The sequence below is a fragment of the Amborella trichopoda genome, chromosome 12 (genome assembly GCF_054954075.1).
Source record: "Amborella trichopoda isolate Santa Cruz 75 chromosome 12, AtrichopodaSantaCruz75HAP2 v2.0, whole genome shotgun sequence".
Taxonomy (NCBI): Eukaryota; Viridiplantae; Streptophyta; class Magnoliopsida; order Amborellales; family Amborellaceae; genus Amborella; species Amborella trichopoda.
The window spans coordinates 43,174,171-43,192,089 of NC_142347.1; the positions used below are offsets into that span (position 1 = coordinate 43,174,171).

At 34.9% G+C, this 17,919-nt stretch overlaps 1 protein-coding gene across 2 annotated transcripts; it reads right to left on the reverse strand.

Moving 5' to 3' along the window:
- Positions 1-323: 323 nt before the first annotated feature.
- UBP22 (ubiquitin-specific protease 22) lies at positions 324-7,023 on the reverse strand. Of its 2 annotated transcripts, none has more exons than XM_006845338.4 (3): positions 5,893-7,023; positions 4,246-4,370; positions 324-1,828 (listed from the first exon to the last, which is right to left on the reverse strand). In XM_006845338.4, the coding sequence occupies exons 1-3, from the start codon at positions 6,660-6,662 to the stop codon at positions 1,071-1,073; spliced, it is 1,653 nt and encodes a 550-aa protein (XP_006845401.2). In that variant the 5' UTR covers positions 6,663-7,023; the 3' UTR covers positions 324-1,070. The 2 variants fall into 2 exon arrangements, with proteins under 2 accessions (XP_006845401.2, XP_088709953.1); XM_088853827.1 differs by having other exon boundaries at positions 324-1,833; positions 5,893-7,011.
- Positions 7,024-17,919: the final 10,896 nt, after the last annotated feature.

Consider the following 17,919-nt stretch of genomic DNA (forward strand, 5'->3'; position numbering starts at 1 on the left):
TCCATTGAGGCTGATCCGGTCGGAACGGCATCAAACCTCTAAAAAAGATTTAGGGATAAAAGTGCTAGATAGGCCTCAACCTCAAAAAGAAATTCAAAAAACAAAACTAATCCTGCACTCCAAGTGCCAACTCGGCCTCAACCCCCTAGTAAAAAATACAAATGAGTACCATGCACAAGAAATTTAGAAACGTGGCTAAAAGGACAAATTTTGCTTTTACTTAAGCTCATCATAATCCAATAAATCAAGTGTCAATTAAATTTCAATAAAACTTTGCTCTTACTTCTAATGACGCTAATTAATAAACACAATCACAGAAGAAATTAGACAAAAGGCTAATGAATTTATGAAGGAAAACTCGACACTACAAAGCATAAAAGTTTTGGAAGAGTAGATAATTCACTCACCAATTGTGTATTTGGTATCAGAAGAAAAACCAAAGCATTCTATACAGTTTTCAGTGTGGCGCAAGAGACGGGCAGGGAAAAACGAATCAAAGAAATCATATTTTGATGTCTATAACTAATAACAACAAGCTTCATGACCAGGCTTTCTCATTTAATTACAGAGTCAGCCTACATTGTAAATTATCTCTGAACCAGTTGATCCACTTCTTGAAAGCAAGAAGAATGGTCTCGAATTCAAAATCTTCATTGACCACGAAGCCCCATGAAACCTGAAAAGATTTAGGTCTTGCAACCGCACTCAAATTGAATCTCTTCAGCTTCTGCTTTCTCTTCTTTTGGGTCCTCACTGGAATTGAATCTCTTCAGCTTCTGCTTTTTCCTCTTTTGGGTCTGACCTTTGTTTCACAATTCTTCGAAGGCAGGACAAACCAGCCAGTATAAATAGCATTACAAATCTCAAAACCTACAACAATCTCTCTCTCTCTCTCTCTCTCTCTCTCTCTCTCTATTGCCAAACGACTGCTTCAAAAACTTAGCTTCTCTTTGGCCCCATGAAGAAGAGAGGACATACTTCTGATGGTATTTTCTCTCTTCAACAAAAGATCTGGCATCAAACTTCACCGCACAAGCCCAAGGTCCAGAGTTCCATCACTTTCCATATCCTCAGGACCGATGGTTTTGTTCAGGCAAAGAGCTCAAGTCATCACTCGCCTTGTAATAGAACATCTTTTGGACATAGTACATCATGTAACCCTGTGAAGCTCTCACAACTCTCTCACTAACCTGAGTAATCCAGGCATCATCACACTTGTACCACTGATTCCTTAGCCTCAAATAGGTCACATAGTGGCCAGCTTCAAGCTTACCAGTGTGAGTAACTACTGCAAATAACTCAAATTCAGATGAAGAATCCGAGCAAGCATCTGGCTCGTCACCTTCAAATATGAAAATCCTATTGCCAAACCTGTTTCTTATAATGGAAGAAGAGAGATAAGGAGCCATGTCAAGAGAGAAGGGGAATTGCAAATATCGGTCAACCTTCTTGGACATGTTTCTTATTGAAGAGTGCTCAAATCTCTTGATATGGAAGCATAAGACCAAAGGAAGCCTTCTTATGGACATTTGCTTTAGTGATTCTTGTCTAATTTGGCAGTTTTGACAAAAGAATTTCTGATCAGAGCCAAGCTTTTCAGGACGAGTGAATCGATCCAAGCAACCAATAAGGGTCGAGGTTCCAGAGCCTTTCCCTAGAGACTTATCAGTCACCATCGAAGAACCCCCATAATATGGATCTAGGTCTAGAGAGATGTCAACACAAGGGTCATAAGTCGTGGAAGTAAAACCACAAACTGTGCAAGTGACATCTGATCTCAAGACTCCTGAGAAGACTCGGTGGGCTACGCAATAGCAATCTCCATTGCCTGTTCTGTCAGCCAGTGTCAGCTATCAATAGAATAGTAAGCAACATTTTTTTCTTGACAAGTATCTATTAGAATAACTAGTTATTCAAATAAATAACATTCTCAATTCATCAGGAAAGCAAGATTAGCTTTAATTTCTAAGTGTTCAAAGAAAACAAGTAATCAGCATCTTATGCTTTAGTGTTTCTCCCGTGCATACTTTCATGTAAGAAAACGTTTGTCACTAGACAAAAAAAGAAGCATGATTTTGGCAAAAATTCATCACATATATATATATATATATATATATATATATATATATATATATATATATATATATATATATATGGAAAAGTCTTTCCAATGCCTATAGGCGAAAGTGAATGTTAATTTCTCCTACCCTCATCACCATCCAAATTTCATCGTGCGGTCACGATTGTCTAGTAGTGTTTTATTTTTCATTTTTTTTTTCTATAAATCAAAATGACCTGAAATTTGGAGGGTATGTACATATTATTGAGGCGCATCTAATAAAAATATAAAAAAAAATATCCACTAAAATTAAATTGACCAAAATACCCCCAAAACTTTTTGGGGGTGTTTTGGTCAATTTTTTCATGTAAAATATTTTTTTTATAATTTTTGAAGATTCCCCTATTTTTTATGAATACACGTTCCAAATTTCAGGTCATTCCGATTTGTAGAAAAAAAATAAAAAATAAAACACTACCGGACAATCGTGACCGCGCAATGAACTTTGAACAGTGATGGAGGTAGGCGAAATCACTGTTCATTTTTGCCTATAGGCGTGGCGTAGTGTTGTCCTATATATATATATAGGAAAAAATTTATATAAGGTTAACACCTTAAAATGTAGAATTAAGGTACACCTCAAAAATCCCTTGAAAAAGGTTGTTTTTTATGTTGAAAAAACATCTAATTAATCAGCTCAACATAAAGATGTATGAAAATGGAGAAAGAACGATTTTCAAGTCCCAAAAATAGTACATCTTGGACCAGCCATTTTCATGATTTTCATACGGTTATAGATCAGCTTGATTTGAACCATTTTTCGAGTTTAAAATTTTATAATTAGAGATGAAAATAGATTCTCATGCCATCCTAAGAATTTTCAATGCCAAAATTGCATCTTATTACAAAGTTTGGGTATGCATATGTGTGTATATATGTACGGAAAACGTTTATATAAGATGTCAACCTTATAATGTAGAAAAAAGAAGCCCATTAAAAATCCACTCGGAAAGGTTGTTCCAACTCTAGAAGACATCATCTCGTCCTCAAGTTGTATTGATATGAAAAAAATGATTTCAAGACCTCAAGATGTATGGATAAGGAAACAAGGGATTTCAAGTCAAGCAAATAGTATATCTTATAACGAATTATTTGAAATATCCATTTTCAAGAATTTCAAGTGCTTATAGATCTATTCCATCTCTGTCAAGTTTGAAGCTATAAATTTCATAATGATGGGAGAAAATAGATTCCAGGCCATAGAAAGGTTTTTCAACACCAAAACTGCATCTTTAGGCACGGTTTGAAAGTATGCCTTACTTTGATTGTTCAAGTTTGAGGCTTATATATATATATATATATATATATATATATATATATATATGGAAAAAGTTTATATAATACTCCAAGCTTATACTATTTCAATTAAGGTGCACCTAAAAATCCTACATAAGAGAGTCTTCTGATGTTGAAGAACCATCCAATTAATCATCTCGATCTCGATATTAAGAAAAAATATCGACCGGACATGAAGAAAAAAAAAACTCTAGACCCAAAAAATAGCACAACAAGTTATTCGGACCGTCCATGTTCAAGATTTTCAAGTGTTTATTGATCTGTTTGATCTGTGCCATTTTCAAAATTTTAAATTTTATAAATAGGGATGAAAATAGATTTCAATCCATCATACGGTTTCTGATGCCGGAATGACATCTCCAAGCAAATTTTAGAGATGTGCCTTAGTCTACAATATAAGGAGGCAACACAAACCTCAACCTATATATATATATATATATATATATATGGCAAATGTGATTTGAGAGAAAGATTTCTTTTCCATTTGGTAATTGATAATTGATATATGCATATATATGTCTGCATGGGTGGGGAGAGAAGGGGCGGAAGAGAGAGAGACTTCTAATGTACAAAATTTAGCAAAAATCAGGTTTAACATTCAAAATAAAGTCTTTATTAATGAATTGAGCTCACTAATGACTAAATGTTAGTTTGCAAGTTTTGTTAATCAATTAAGCTAACTAAACATTGGCCTTAAGCAGATACATAAGTGCACAATCAACATTATAAGTGGAGATTCAAATCAGTATATTTTGTTACTTAACACAAAAATATATAAGAGGAGCAAAGCAGAAAGTATGATTTAATTCATCATGGGGAACAAAAATTACCTTCTGTTCGAGGGCCTCGTTGGTCTCTTTCCTCTCTTTCATGAATACCATCAAGCATTGACATGAAAAATTCATGAGCGTCCTGCTGCTCATAACTTGCAAGATTTGCTGCATGTTGCCACCAGCTGCCAGAACACCAAGTCCTATAATGAGCTCTTTAACTACACATACCTCTACATACAATGCAGCCAAAAGCCCAAAAGTATGATTTTGGAGGCAGTACAGTGATTTATAGAGAGAGAGAGAGCATATACTATGCACCATACAAACAACGTTTTTCAGTTTACATAGAGAGAGAGAGAGAGAGAGAGCATACACTATGCACCATACAAGCAATGTTTTTCAGTTTACATAGAGAGAGAGAGAGAGAGCATACACTATGCACCATACAAGCAATGTTTTTCAGTTTACAGAGAGAGAGAGAGAGAGAGAGAGAGAGAGAGAGAGAGTACAGTACGTACAATAAAGACAATATTTCTATAAAGTGAGTACATGAACAAGCTAGGCATTCAAGAAAAAAAAAAAAAAAAGGATAAGAGTTTGAAGCTGAGCATGACTACAAAGAGCCATCCAATACAAAGGGAAAAACAAAAAACTTAGTATTTAAGTGCTATCCATTAATTCTCATGATTAATACCCAAAAGGAAATGAAAGGGATGCATGAAACAAAAAGGTGTCTCCACTTGGAGCTGCTGGAGAATATTCTCAAACAAATGGCACAATCAGAAAATTATGAAAGGATAATCAGAAAAGTGAATGGCTATACCAAAAAACATAATGGAGATTTCTGCATATTCTTGAACCTTAACCAAATTTGGTAAAGGACATTAAGAAAATAGCAAGAAACCCACGAGGCAGAAATGCTTAGAATATATAATAGCAGTAACCACATTGGATTTGTAGACCAATGCACAATAACAGACAAATTGCCCATGCCCAAAAAACAGGAAGCAAAAAGAAAAGAAAAGGAAAAAAGAAAAAGATCAACCAAGATCATGCGTCCAGGCCTCCCTAAATTTAACCCTCGAACAACGTCTTTACCCAAATCTCAGAAATTCAAATTTCATTTACGATTCACAAAAATTTAATAGAAATACCTCTCATCATTCATATACAGATAATGCAATGGGAACGTACACCACATAAACAATGATCCAATTCATCTACTAAAAAACCCGCCTATTTCACAGTCAATCTCTCATTAATACTAATCATAATTCTTCTAACCCAAAACTAACCTATTTTTACAATCACTCACTCTCTCTCTCCCTAAAACTAATCATCATCACTAGAAATATCAATGCTGGACCTGTAACGGAACTTGAGATCATAAAAAAAATCCAGAAAACCGAAACTGGAATCAATCTGATCCAATCATAACCAGCTCCCACACAAACATAAACATGCCTAGGCAAGACACATCCTACTGATCTACCCAAAACCAATCTATTTTATAACTCAGAGGATGGAGGTCATAACCATATTCGGATTTCACCCAAATCACCAAAAAAATCATATCTAATAGAGTTTCCAGTGAAATAGGACATCATATTGATAATGATCCAATTCATCTAACGAAAAGCAGGCTTTTTTTACTGTTTCTCTTTCTAAAACCAACCATGCAAACTAGAAAAACCAATGCCCAACCTGTAAAGGAATTTTGCAGGACTATATGGTTTGCGATCACCCGAAAACACAGCTGAGAAAATCGCATCCATATCACAAGCCAAACAAAGACCAGAAGGTGAGCTCTTTTGACAAAGTTTCCGGTTATGGCGATCACTGAGAAAGTAATTTCTCAGAGGTGGAGTATGAAGCAAAGCTTGGAGAACCGAATTCATGAAACAAGTATTGCCCAGATTGTTCAGACCCCGTAAACCCCATGGAAAACATGAATTACCCAAAGGGCTGGAACCCCGTTGCATCAAAAGCAGCTCTCTCGAATTGGGTACCCATTGCTTGTAATCAATCTTCCTCCTCTTGCTCGAATACTCCGAGCCCCCATTAATGGCTTTTGGCAAAACCATTATCTGAGCAAACATAACAGTCATGTCAAACTCTGGATCATAAACTTGGTCACAACAAACGCAGCAAAATAGCTCTGCTCTCTCTATATCCACTGCAATTTCATGGCCAACCTCTGATCGAGAGTGTAGATGGGCATGGTTTGAATTGGGGGAACCACAACAGGAGACATTAGCACAGATCAAGCAAACAAAGAGTCTTCCATGGCTTTTCAGGCAAAAAGAGCATTTGGGTATCTGGTTTTGCTCTCTCTTAATGGAGGTTTTCCCTAAAGGTCCAAACTTTAGGCACTTTTGAAGGACTCTGTAACCTTTGAGGCCATGTTTCGCTCTGTAATCTGAGAGATGGGGGCAAGGCTGGGGCGTGGTGTACCTCTGGGTTTTGGTGGACATGTTTAGAGAGAGGAAGAGAGAAATGGGGGAGGAAGGAGAAAGAAAGAGCTTTGATTTATGGGACTCCAAGGCCTTAAATAAGGAAGGGATCGAAGAGGAAGGGGATCTGTGGCTCTTGGGCAGACGTGCAATAGGGCGGGCTGGTGACTTTTGTGTACAATGGGAAAGGAAGAGAGAGAGAGGAATCAAAAGTGGGGGGTTTTAATTCCTGTGTTTTGTAAGGTGTTGGCCTTCTTCATTCAATGTTTTACTGGAAATCTTCGTGTGGACCGACTTGTTCAGAGTTTCTCACTCTTCAATCTCTAATTTTTTCGTTTACTTTGTGTTTTTCGCTCTCTTGGTTTCCTTTGGTATTGGGAGTCTCTTCATTCATATATCGCTTTTCTAAGGCATACAATGGGAGGATGAACCCAAGGCGGTCACAATTAATATTTAAAATTTTCGATGTAAAATTTTCGTGTATATTATTGACCAAGCTCAAAATTTAAAATAAATTTTTTCAAATTTTATGATATATCCAGACTTCACATCATATGGTTAAAAGCAATTATGACCCCCCAAAAATAAATAGTCTCATTATATATAATTCTTTTGTGTTATTGCCTTATTTGTTGTTTAAGGGTGAAGTTTATAAAGTGTGGATCTTTTTTTCTTTTTTTCTTTTTTTTTTTGACAATATTAGTTGTTACTATAACAGATAATTATAATAAAATCAAGGTAACAAACTCGCACTTGGATAAGATTTTGTAAATCCACTCCAAATCTAAGCCATCAACCATCTTATTAGCCCATCCATATACGTGCTTGAATGAAACTGTCATCGAATTACTAACATCTATGATTCCATCCATAAAGATCTTTTAATCTCCAAAACAGCCTAAGCTCCTTATTACACTAATCTTGAACAATCTAAGTAAGCCACACCTCTAAATGTTATTGAAAGATGTAATCTTTCTAAAAACAATGTTATTGACCGATGTAAGCTTGGTGTGGAATGAAGATCTGAAAATCTATTTCAAATCTAATTATGAAAATTTAAAACTAAAAATTAATGCAGATCAAACAAACCTACAAATATTTGAAAATGTTAAAAATGGAAGATCTAGATAACATGTTACAAGATGCGTCATTTTAAAGACTTAAATTATTATTATTTTCATATCTAATCATCTTGAAATCTAGATGTACAATTGGATGATTTTTCAGCATCTAAACACCCCGTTTCCATACATTTTGTATGTGTGCCTTGATTTTACAATGTAGGGTTAACTTTTTCATTCTTTCAAGAGAAAAGTTTACATAAGGATTGCAACTCTACACTATAGAAGTAGGTGCACGTCTTTTAAAATGTCTTTTATATAAGGATTGCAACTCTACACTATAGAAGTAAGGTGCACGTCTTTTAAAAGGTCTTTTACATAAGGATTGCAACTCTACACTATAGAAGTTGGTGCACGTCTTTTAAAAGGTCTTTTATATAAGGATTGCAACTCTACACTGTAGAAGTAAGGTGCACGTCTTTTAAAAGGTCTTTTATATAAGGATTGCACCTCTACACTGTAGAAGTAAGGTGCACTTCTTTTAAAGGTCTTTTTCTACACCTCCTTCTCTAAATCCTTATATTATCAACCATATCTTGCAATGTCTAGTCCTCCAGTTTTAGTGTCTCTTTGCCTTCTCATTTTAGTCTCAAACTTCTATATTTAGCATCTCTTTCCTCCCAGGCAGGCTCATTTTAGTCAGTGGCTTCTAATTTTAATCTTTAACACTCTCTTTCTTCATTTAACACTCTCTCTCCCCATTTTAATCTCTCCCTAAACTAACTTTAGTTTCTTCCCTAGCCCTTTAATTTTAGTTCCTCTTAGTGACAATTATCATTATCGTCGACAAATTTTGTTAAGATATTACCAATTGCGTCATTTTTATCGAGTATTTATTGAAAAGTTAATATATGAATGTTATTTCATATTCTTAGACTCTCTACCAAGCAATAAATAAAAATTTGCTATGAGAGCCTTTTATTTGGTTAAGTTTTTTCAACTGACGCTATGTGCAAGTGAAAATTTGAGTATGTTTCAAATCTCTTTCAAAAATTAAAATTTGGATGACAGTTTTGATGTATTCTTGGACAACAATGACTGATTGTTAAAATTTTAGATTTTAGAATGTCTTTAAGGTTTTTCAAAAATTTTGCAATAAAAAATGTTAAGATTATAATTTTTGATGTTTTTTAGGTAAAGGGATCTTTTACTTGAATTTTTTTAAATCAAAATTAGTATTATGTCATCTAAGGTTGTTATGGAGATAATATCGAAGAGGCCTATATTATCCTGATTTATTAAAGATATTATTGTCCTTTATGTTAGGTAGACAGCCAAGAGCTTTCTTTTAACCCTAAAGGAGGTGGGTTGTATTCCATGATCATTGTCCCTTGATGTTCTTAAATAAAAACAAATCAATATTAGAGATAATTGTTACTAATAGTAGCGATATCCTTCCTATCTCTTTTTTTACAGCTAAGGATCCAAAATCATCTCTCTCTCTCCAACCTTCCTAATCTCTTTAATAATGGAATAAAATTTCAATTCAAGCATTGAAAAGTCTTTACATCAATGATCTCGACTTGAACATTATGGTTGTAAAAAAAAATAAGAATTTCAAACTCTAAAAATAGTATATATTAGAATATCTAGACCGTTGATATCACCCTACAATATGTGTTCCCAGATATACAAGATATGTACCATTTTCTCAGTTTCAAATTTATTGTTGCCATTAGAAATTGATCTTTTAGCCACCGTGGAGATTTCCTTTGCCGAAATTGCTATCGAGGATTCGAGGTGAAACTTTATTTTGTTTTCATAAAACCTAGGCCTTATATATAGGAACCTCCTCCTTTTATAATTGAGGCGCGGCACGTACTACGATTCTTGGTTTTCCTCTAACTCTTAGGTCCATGCTATTCATTAAGACGGACGGCCCACGTTAAACTCAAGTGTGCCATCAAGACATCTGGACCGTCCACCAAACCCCTTATCTTCTACGGTAATACGACTTTCTTCCTGAAAAATATATTCTGACCCCTTTGAGGGACACGTGTGAGGGAAGATTGTATGTGGGGCCAATCGTCAGGTTCTCGTGCATGGAAGATCCAGATCACCGGCTATTTCTGATCAACGGCTGCTATCCAAGGAACCACTTCTCAAAGAATCTCAGCCGTTTGATTGAGAGGAAGAGATACATGAAGAAATCAAGGGTAATTTTGGGATTAGTAAAGATGGAAGATCCTTTAAGGAAAACCGCCTTGGCCTTTATTGTTAAATAATAATAACAAAAAAAAAAAAAGTGTTATTAAAGTAATAATAACAAGCTTAAAATATAGAACCACGGATGCACCTAAAAAATCCATTGGTAAATGTTGTTTTAATGTTGAAAAACCCTCTAATTGATCATCTCGACATCGAGATGTATGACCATGAAAAAAAAAGATTTTAAGTCCCAGAAATGGTGCATCTTACAACATATTATTTAGACCGTCCATTTTCAAGAGTTTCATATGTTTATAGATCTACTTGATTTTAATCATTTTTTAAGTTTAAAATTTTATAATTAGATTTGAAAATAGATTTTGAGATAATCTTAAGAATATTTTACATCAAAATTATATGTTGTGATAATATTTGAAGGTGTGCCCTTAAATGGATTGCTTTACGGTTGCAACCTTATGGAAACCACACCCTAATAACAATATCTTGCTGGAAAGGGAAACTGTTTGTTTGTGTGCATGATTACAAATAACGAAAATAATACTTTTTTGATGATTTATAATAATTATACACTAATAATAATAATAATTGGTTTATGGGTTGTTCATGGCATAATACAAATGCTTATTAATCAGATGTTTAATATCACACCAACTCTCTCACACTAAACACTAGCCAAGTAAGAGCTTTATTTCTCATGTCTGCAGTGCAAAGTTCAATGACAATGAAAACTATTTTCTTCTCTCTACAATGTATTGTGGAATTTGAGGAATTTTCTTGGGATGGGGAGATGAGCAAAAGAAATATCATCTTGTCAAATGGGAAGAAGCGTGTTTACCAATTAAATTTAGAGATATGAGGATTAGAAGGCTTAATGGCGCATTACTGACTAAGTGATGGTGGAGATCGGTAACAGGGGGGCCAACAACTGTGGAAATTGTTTTTTTTTAATAAATATGATATTGATGTTACTGGTCTCTTTACAAAGCTAGTTTTTCTATTGTTTGGAAAGGACGATAATGCTCTCTGGCATATATGGAAGGAAAGGAATTAAAAAAAATTTAAAACAAAAGGAAGGATGCTCAACAGCTCGTGAGTGTTATTTTGAGATCTGTTATAGAGTGGGCTACATGATTGGAGAGTTTTAAAATTACCCATGGGGATGATTTCAATAATAATCTTAGCCACCTTTTGAGAGGCTACAAAATCAGCACTTTGGAAACCTCCTTCGAGAGGCTGGTTTATACTTAACTTTGATGGGTGTTAGAAGCAGTTGTTCAACAGCGGGCTATGGAGGTGTGTTGCGGGACAAGTGAGGTGGTATCATATGGATCTTACAGGGGCAGTTGCCTATGTGCAAAGCCATTGAAGCTAAATTCTTGGGCCTCAAGTATTGTGTGTTGAATGTTAATAACAGAGTTCTTCACCTTATTATAGAAGGAGACGACTCCAACGTGATTAAATGGTGGCCTCCGTAATGTGGAAATATGTAGGTGATTTGGAGGACCTAATGAACTATTCGAGTGGTAAACCAGCCCAATTTTCTTTATTCTTTCGCTCGTTCTTTTTTGTTCCTTGTTTCTTTTTTCTTTTCTTTTTTCTTTTGTCCTTGTTTTTGTTTTTTTAATACAAAACAGGGGTCTCTCTCATTAACTAAACTATTATCCAAGGATAATATATAACAGATCTCTCTCTCTCTCTGAGACAGTAAATCATTACTCACAAGGAAATATAAAGTGCTCTCTCTGTCCCTCTCTCTGAGAGAGTAAATCATGACTCACAAGGAAATAAAAAGTCCTCTCTCTCTCTCTCTCTCTCTCATTAAACGATATTCAAGGACACGACCATTAATCAAAAATAGTATTATCACAGTGCTCTCTCTCTCTCTCACAGTAAAAATTCTCAAAGATGTATAAAGTGCTCTCTCTCATTAAGCCGTTATTCAAAAGGACAATGTTGATCTTACATAGAGCCATTATTCAATAGTATATTACAGTCCTCTCTCTCTCTCTCTCTCTCTCAGACAAATCCACATAGTAAATCATTATTCTCAAGGATATATGAAGTGCTTTCTCCCTCTAGTGCTGGCAATTCATTATGGTGTCAACAAATCATTAGTAACGAGAGCTCCACGGAACTTCACAGCCTCAATGTTGCCGTTAACCTGACCTTACTCCAAATGAGTGTAAGATAAAAAGCAGTCGCCCCAAAGTTCAATAAATCTTCTTCATCTTTACTTTTCTTTTCAATTTCAACCAAAAGGATGGATTTTGACATGCATTGATTTGTTTATTCATTTAGATGAAAGACAATAATTTACATTTAGTTACTCAATATAGGCGACTAAGGGCAAAGCAAAACATCAATTTAATCCAGTGTTTCAAAACACGGAGCAGTGGGGTGAATCATCCACCCCATAAGTCAGTGTCCAAATCACAGATCGACGATCCGTACCGGTGCAGATTGATCCGAATCGGTGATCTAAATCGATAATTCCTGATCAGATTGATGGGTCAACACTGATTTAATATATCAAGCACACGACCCCCAACAAGTAGAAAACCGAGCAACTCTGTTTTTTTTTTTTGGCTTCATTTTCTTTAGAAAAAAACCTTCGAAAGGTGTAACCAGTGTTCAAAACTCCGAACTCAACCAGATCACTGCAAAAACTAAGCCGATCTGCTGAGGCAAACAGTAAACTCAAAAAAATCTAGCAAATTTATAACAGTTGTGTAGAATATTTAGAAAAAAACGACAGTATAATCTATGGGAATCAAACCCAACTCATTAACCAAAATACCAGTGTTACAAGCCTAGAAGAGGCCATTTGTTGGTCAAATCAACAAATTATAAAACTCTCCAATGGAATAGGTTCACTGGAATTGGGATTTTTCTACTAGGAAATGAGTTCTTATTCCCTGGATACTACCTATAGAAGGGAGAATAAATAGAAAACGAGACTTTTTAAATTCCTCACTCCTCTTATTTTTCCTCCAGTTTTTCTAAAATCTCTCTTTTTCTCTCTCTAAAGTCTCATCCCTGAAATCTCCTTCCTTAAAATTCTCTTTGATTTGTTGTACAAATATAACGATAAAGTTGCCAAAAAATTTGTAATTACATCTCCTTAAAAATCACTTATTTTTTATGCAATCCTTAATTCAAAAAATAAATCTATTGAGGAGAAGAGATATGAGCCAATAAAAAATAAACATCTAGAAAGGGCCGAAATTAAAGAGCAATAAAAGAAAATATTGAATGATTTATAAATGAAATACAGACAGAATATTGCTTTCCAATCAAATATTAATTTTTTTAATATTCATCTAATCTCTAACAATGAGCATGATACAATGCACATGCCATGCTAGCATTAAATATTTAAACATGGGAAAAGTTTATATAAGGTTGAAACATTAAAATGTAGAATCACAGATGCACCTCAAAAATCTATTGGAAATGTTGTTTTAATGTTGAAAAAAACCTTCTAATTGATCATCTCGACATTGAGATGTATGAATATGAAAAAAAAAAAAAAATCTTGAATCCCGGAAATAGTGCATCTTGCAATACATTATGTAGACCGTCCATTTTCAAGATTTCCATATATTTATAGATCTACTTGATTTTAACCATTTTTGAAATTTTAAATTTTCTAATTAGGTATAAAAATAGATTTTAAGATAATACTAAGAATTTTTATAACAAAATTTCATGTTATGATAAAATTTTAAGGTGCGCCTTGAATGGACTGTTTAAAGTTGCACCCTTTAAATATATACATACCAAAAAAAAACATAGATAGGGTATATGCATTTTTCATGACTTTTTGGGCAAGAAACATCAATTCACATTCAAGACAAGACAACTCATACCCATGATACAGTCCTTTTTGGGTAAGCTTATGATGCATTTTTCTCTCTTTTAGAAAGCTCTATACTGCGCTGTCATAAGATAATCCCAAAGGGTAGGTGGAGCACTAACCAAGTTGCAGAAAGCCAAAAAGGGGTGCCTTTACCATATCATATCAGAAATTTCATCCAAGTGTATTGGCTATGTATAATTTCACGCAAGCATTGGTAAAGTAAAGAACAACCAAAGAAAGGAATTGCCGGTTTGCAAAATTAAAATCAGCCCAACAGGACATTTTTTTTGGCTACGTTTGTTTCGTGTGAATATATTTTCCAAAAAATATTTTCATGTGAAAGAATTCCCTATTGTGGTTTTGTGTAGAAATATTTTCACACCAATTGATAGCTAATTGGTGTAAAAATATTCTCGTACCTAACGACAAGAGAGAATTTTTTCATGTGAAAATATTTCTCGGGAAATATTTTCATATAAACCAAACGTGCTAAAGGAAAAAATATCAAGGAAGAGAAATAGTTCCACCCAATTTTGCTTACAATTCTATAAACCAAATCAATACGACAATAAATTTCAAGTTTTTCAACTCGCTAAACATAAAACTCACATGTTATTCACATGGATTATATAAACATAAAACTCACCTGTTCATTCACATGGATTATATATATATATACATATATATATATATATATATATATATATATATACATTGCTATAACAATGCATACAAATGTAGTTGGAAGTATTCAAAAAAGATATAAAGACTTATGACCTCACTGAAGGTACGACCTTTAATAGAGCAGAATGACGGATCAGAATTCGAACCTCAATTAATTAGAAAAAGTCTATGATAATGATGATACATAAGGGATCAACTATTTAATATTTTAGCTGTATCTTTCTGATATAATTTCAAAATACTTATCAAAATATAAATGACCTTGGTTTGGAATACTTGAAAAAGGGTAACCTGTTGAAGTGTTGAAAAGGTTGGTGTATTTTGATAAATTTCCCATTATAGATTAACATCAGCATGATATGTTATACCTTTCACAAACTACTCTCTCTCTCACTCTCTCACACACACACACTGAGTGTGTGGGTGGGTATTTATCATTCTAACTGTCTCTATTTGTGTGTATGTATCCACAAAGAGAAAGAGAAGGGACGAGAGAGAGAGAGAAAGAAGGGATGAGGGTTCCCTTTTGTGCACCCATACCATGGGACTGCGGTTGTGCACGGGAAGCATCATCACAGTGTGAAGGTTCTAGCTTCTGTGTTCTGGTGTAATGTCCAGAGAAAACGTAATCCCCAAAACTTGGTAGAACTTGTTCTCGTGTAATGTTCTGGTGTAATCCCCAAAACTTGCACACTCAAAAACACACTCAAATCCACGACCGCAGTCCCATGGTATGGGCGCACAAGAGGGAACCCTCATCCCTTCTCTCCTCTCTCTCGCCCCTTCTCTCTCTCTCTCTCTCGCCCCTTCTCTCTCTCTCTTTGTGGATACCTACACACAAACAGAGACAGTGAGAATGATAAATACCCACCCACACACTCAGTAGGTGTGTGTGAGAGAGAGAGTAGTTTGTTTAAGGATTAAAACCCTCAAATGAATTCCAATATTTAGGGCATTTCTAATGGTAACCCAGCCAATAAGTTAAATTTAACACTAACATCCAGCTTACATGGTAAAGAGTTGTATGTACAAACTCTACAGTATTTCAAATTTTCCAAGGGAAAACAAAGTCTTTCAAGTCCAACTTACCACCTTCAAGATATCCACAACCACATTCAACTATCATAAAAGCAATCCCTTAGAATCCCTAAATATCAAGTAAAGCAAGAGCCCCAGCTTTCATGCCCTCCATCTGATGTATCACTCCCAATTAAGTGCACAGTAGGCTAATTGCTCTAGCTCTCTGTTAATTGGAGTTTTTATCTCTTCACTCTCTGCCACCACTCGTTCTTGATACGGTCATCAACTCTAACCCCTTTGAACTTCCTTTTGACAAGAAATAAGAAATCATGGCTCATATGATTTATCGACTACTATGCGTGTCTTACCTAAAAATCTTGTCTCCTTCCGTTGTCCTAAATCACATTAGAACGCATAGATTCTCACCATCCCCTTTCAGGCAATGCCCTGATTTCCATGTACTTAAAAAGGTCAGTAGTGTTGGGATCCACGCAGCCTACTAGGAAAATCTCCTGGAAATAAAGCCATCAGCTATGACCATCCTATAAATCATTGAGACGAACAAAGTATCACAAGCTTTATCAAACCTTACATAATTTAAAAAATTTGGCAGCAGGAATTTGGGGAGCATGAAACCTAAATGAGAATGCACTTACAATTCCAATCCAAAAACACATCCATCCAAAAAGACTGGGAATGGCAACAAACTAAACAGTCTTCTTATTCCTTCTGTCAGTGTCAGGTCTTTCTTGAAAAAGTAAACACCACGAAACTTTCCGCCTTCCTATTAAAGCAAACCTAACCTTAATCCCCCCCTGTTCTGCAGTTACTCAGGCAAAAAATCAAAAGATTCAAAAAATTGAAATCCATACCCATGCCTTCCATGATAGACATTCAACCACCAGAACCACAAAGAAACATCCTAAGATGAAAGATCCTCAAGAACCCTACCTGCTTCACTTCCTCAATAGTTTTTCTAATCACACCTCTTTCTATTGATCTTTTGCTTGTCATCAAACCGTGGAGCCTACCAATAAAGCAATGTTCATTTTCCTTCGTTTTTTATACACAAAACCCTTTAGCCTATTGAGCTCTAGACAAACCTTCTGCCACTTCACTAGATGGCTTTAATACATCAGATAACTCTTTGCAAAAAGACCCTTCGCAGCCTATCAAACTTTCCCACCATTACCATTGGCATACAAAGAAGAGACATGAAATACAGTATGTTAAAAAAGTCCTTGGTGAGCATGCTATGATCATCCACGGAAATAAATCAACCTTCCTTTGCAACACACCTTGCAAACTTCCTCAATCGAATTTTCCACAAAGATTTTTGGGCTCTCCCACACAGGGGTAAGTTGTTTTACCAATCTCTATAAATCCTTCAACCATGAACCATAAAAGGAATTATCAGAAGATGCTTCTATGAACCAGGCTAATATGCAACCTGATCTTGTCGAGCAAATTATTTTCAGTGAGAAAAGTAATGTCCAAGATTGCATTTGTACTCTTTATTATGGAGTCCCAAATCCTTTGGGAATGGAAGAAAATACCCACAGATTTAAGAAAAGAACATATCAATGCTTCCAAGGATTAACATCAAGCATCACGTAAGGAACAATATAACTTGGAGAAAAGAAGGGGAAGGTGGTCCCTAGTAAACTATATTGTAAGAAAACAGATCATTCTGTTTCTAGATTCCAAACACTTCAATATGTCTAGAATTGGGTCCTCTCTCTAGGAGAAAAGGGAAATAAATAAATAAACTGCCATCGCAAAGGACAAGAGTAATATGGATCATCCTAGTCTCCGATTTTTGAGAAATAGAATAAAAATCAAGGTACTAGAAGACGATGAAGAGGCATAAAATGCATAAACAAAAATAGCTAACTCCCTAATTGATTAATTCCCTTTTAAGAACACCTTCAAAACAGGTAACTCCCTAATTGAAAAAACCGGTAGGGGCATCTCTTCCCCACCGAATTACCCCAAAAATAAAATAAAACAGACATTTCTTAAAAAGTAACAGCAACTCTAGGGTTCCTACATTCACTGACTTTACCAAAAAAATAAAACGTTTGCAACTCTAGGATGGTCCTTCAATAGCATTTCTAGAACGTTCCCATAAGATGGAACAGGATTATTACTTTTAAGGAAGCAAAATAATGAATATCTCAATCAATTAAAATAAAGCATTATATTAGAAAAAAAAACACCAGGATTATAAGAATTCCAGCTTACCCTGCCACATCTGTAAAGGCTAATGGGCGTATTTCTAATTTCCCCATTAACCAATTTTTGTGCAGGAATCTAATACAATAACCAAGAAATTACCCAATTTTCAAACCCCAAAAGAAAAAACTTTATAAACTATAAATACAAATTATCAGAAAAAGAAAAATAATAATCTTGCGCAACAAAA

Excerpts from the sequence above, each read along its gene's own strand:
- UBP22 (XM_006845338.4), bottom strand. The coding sequence starts at position 6,662 with ATGTCCACCAAAACCCAGAGGTACACCACGCCCCAGCCTTGCCCCCAT. Across the intron at positions 4,371-5,892 it reads CCTGCAAAATTCCTTTACAG|CTGGTGGCAACATGCAGCAA; the intron begins GTTGGGCATTGG and ends GTGTTCTGGCAG. Across the intron at positions 1,829-4,245 it reads ACGAGGCCCTCGAACAGAAG|GCAATGGAGATTGCTATTGC; the intron begins GTAATTTTTGTT and ends CTGACAGAACAG.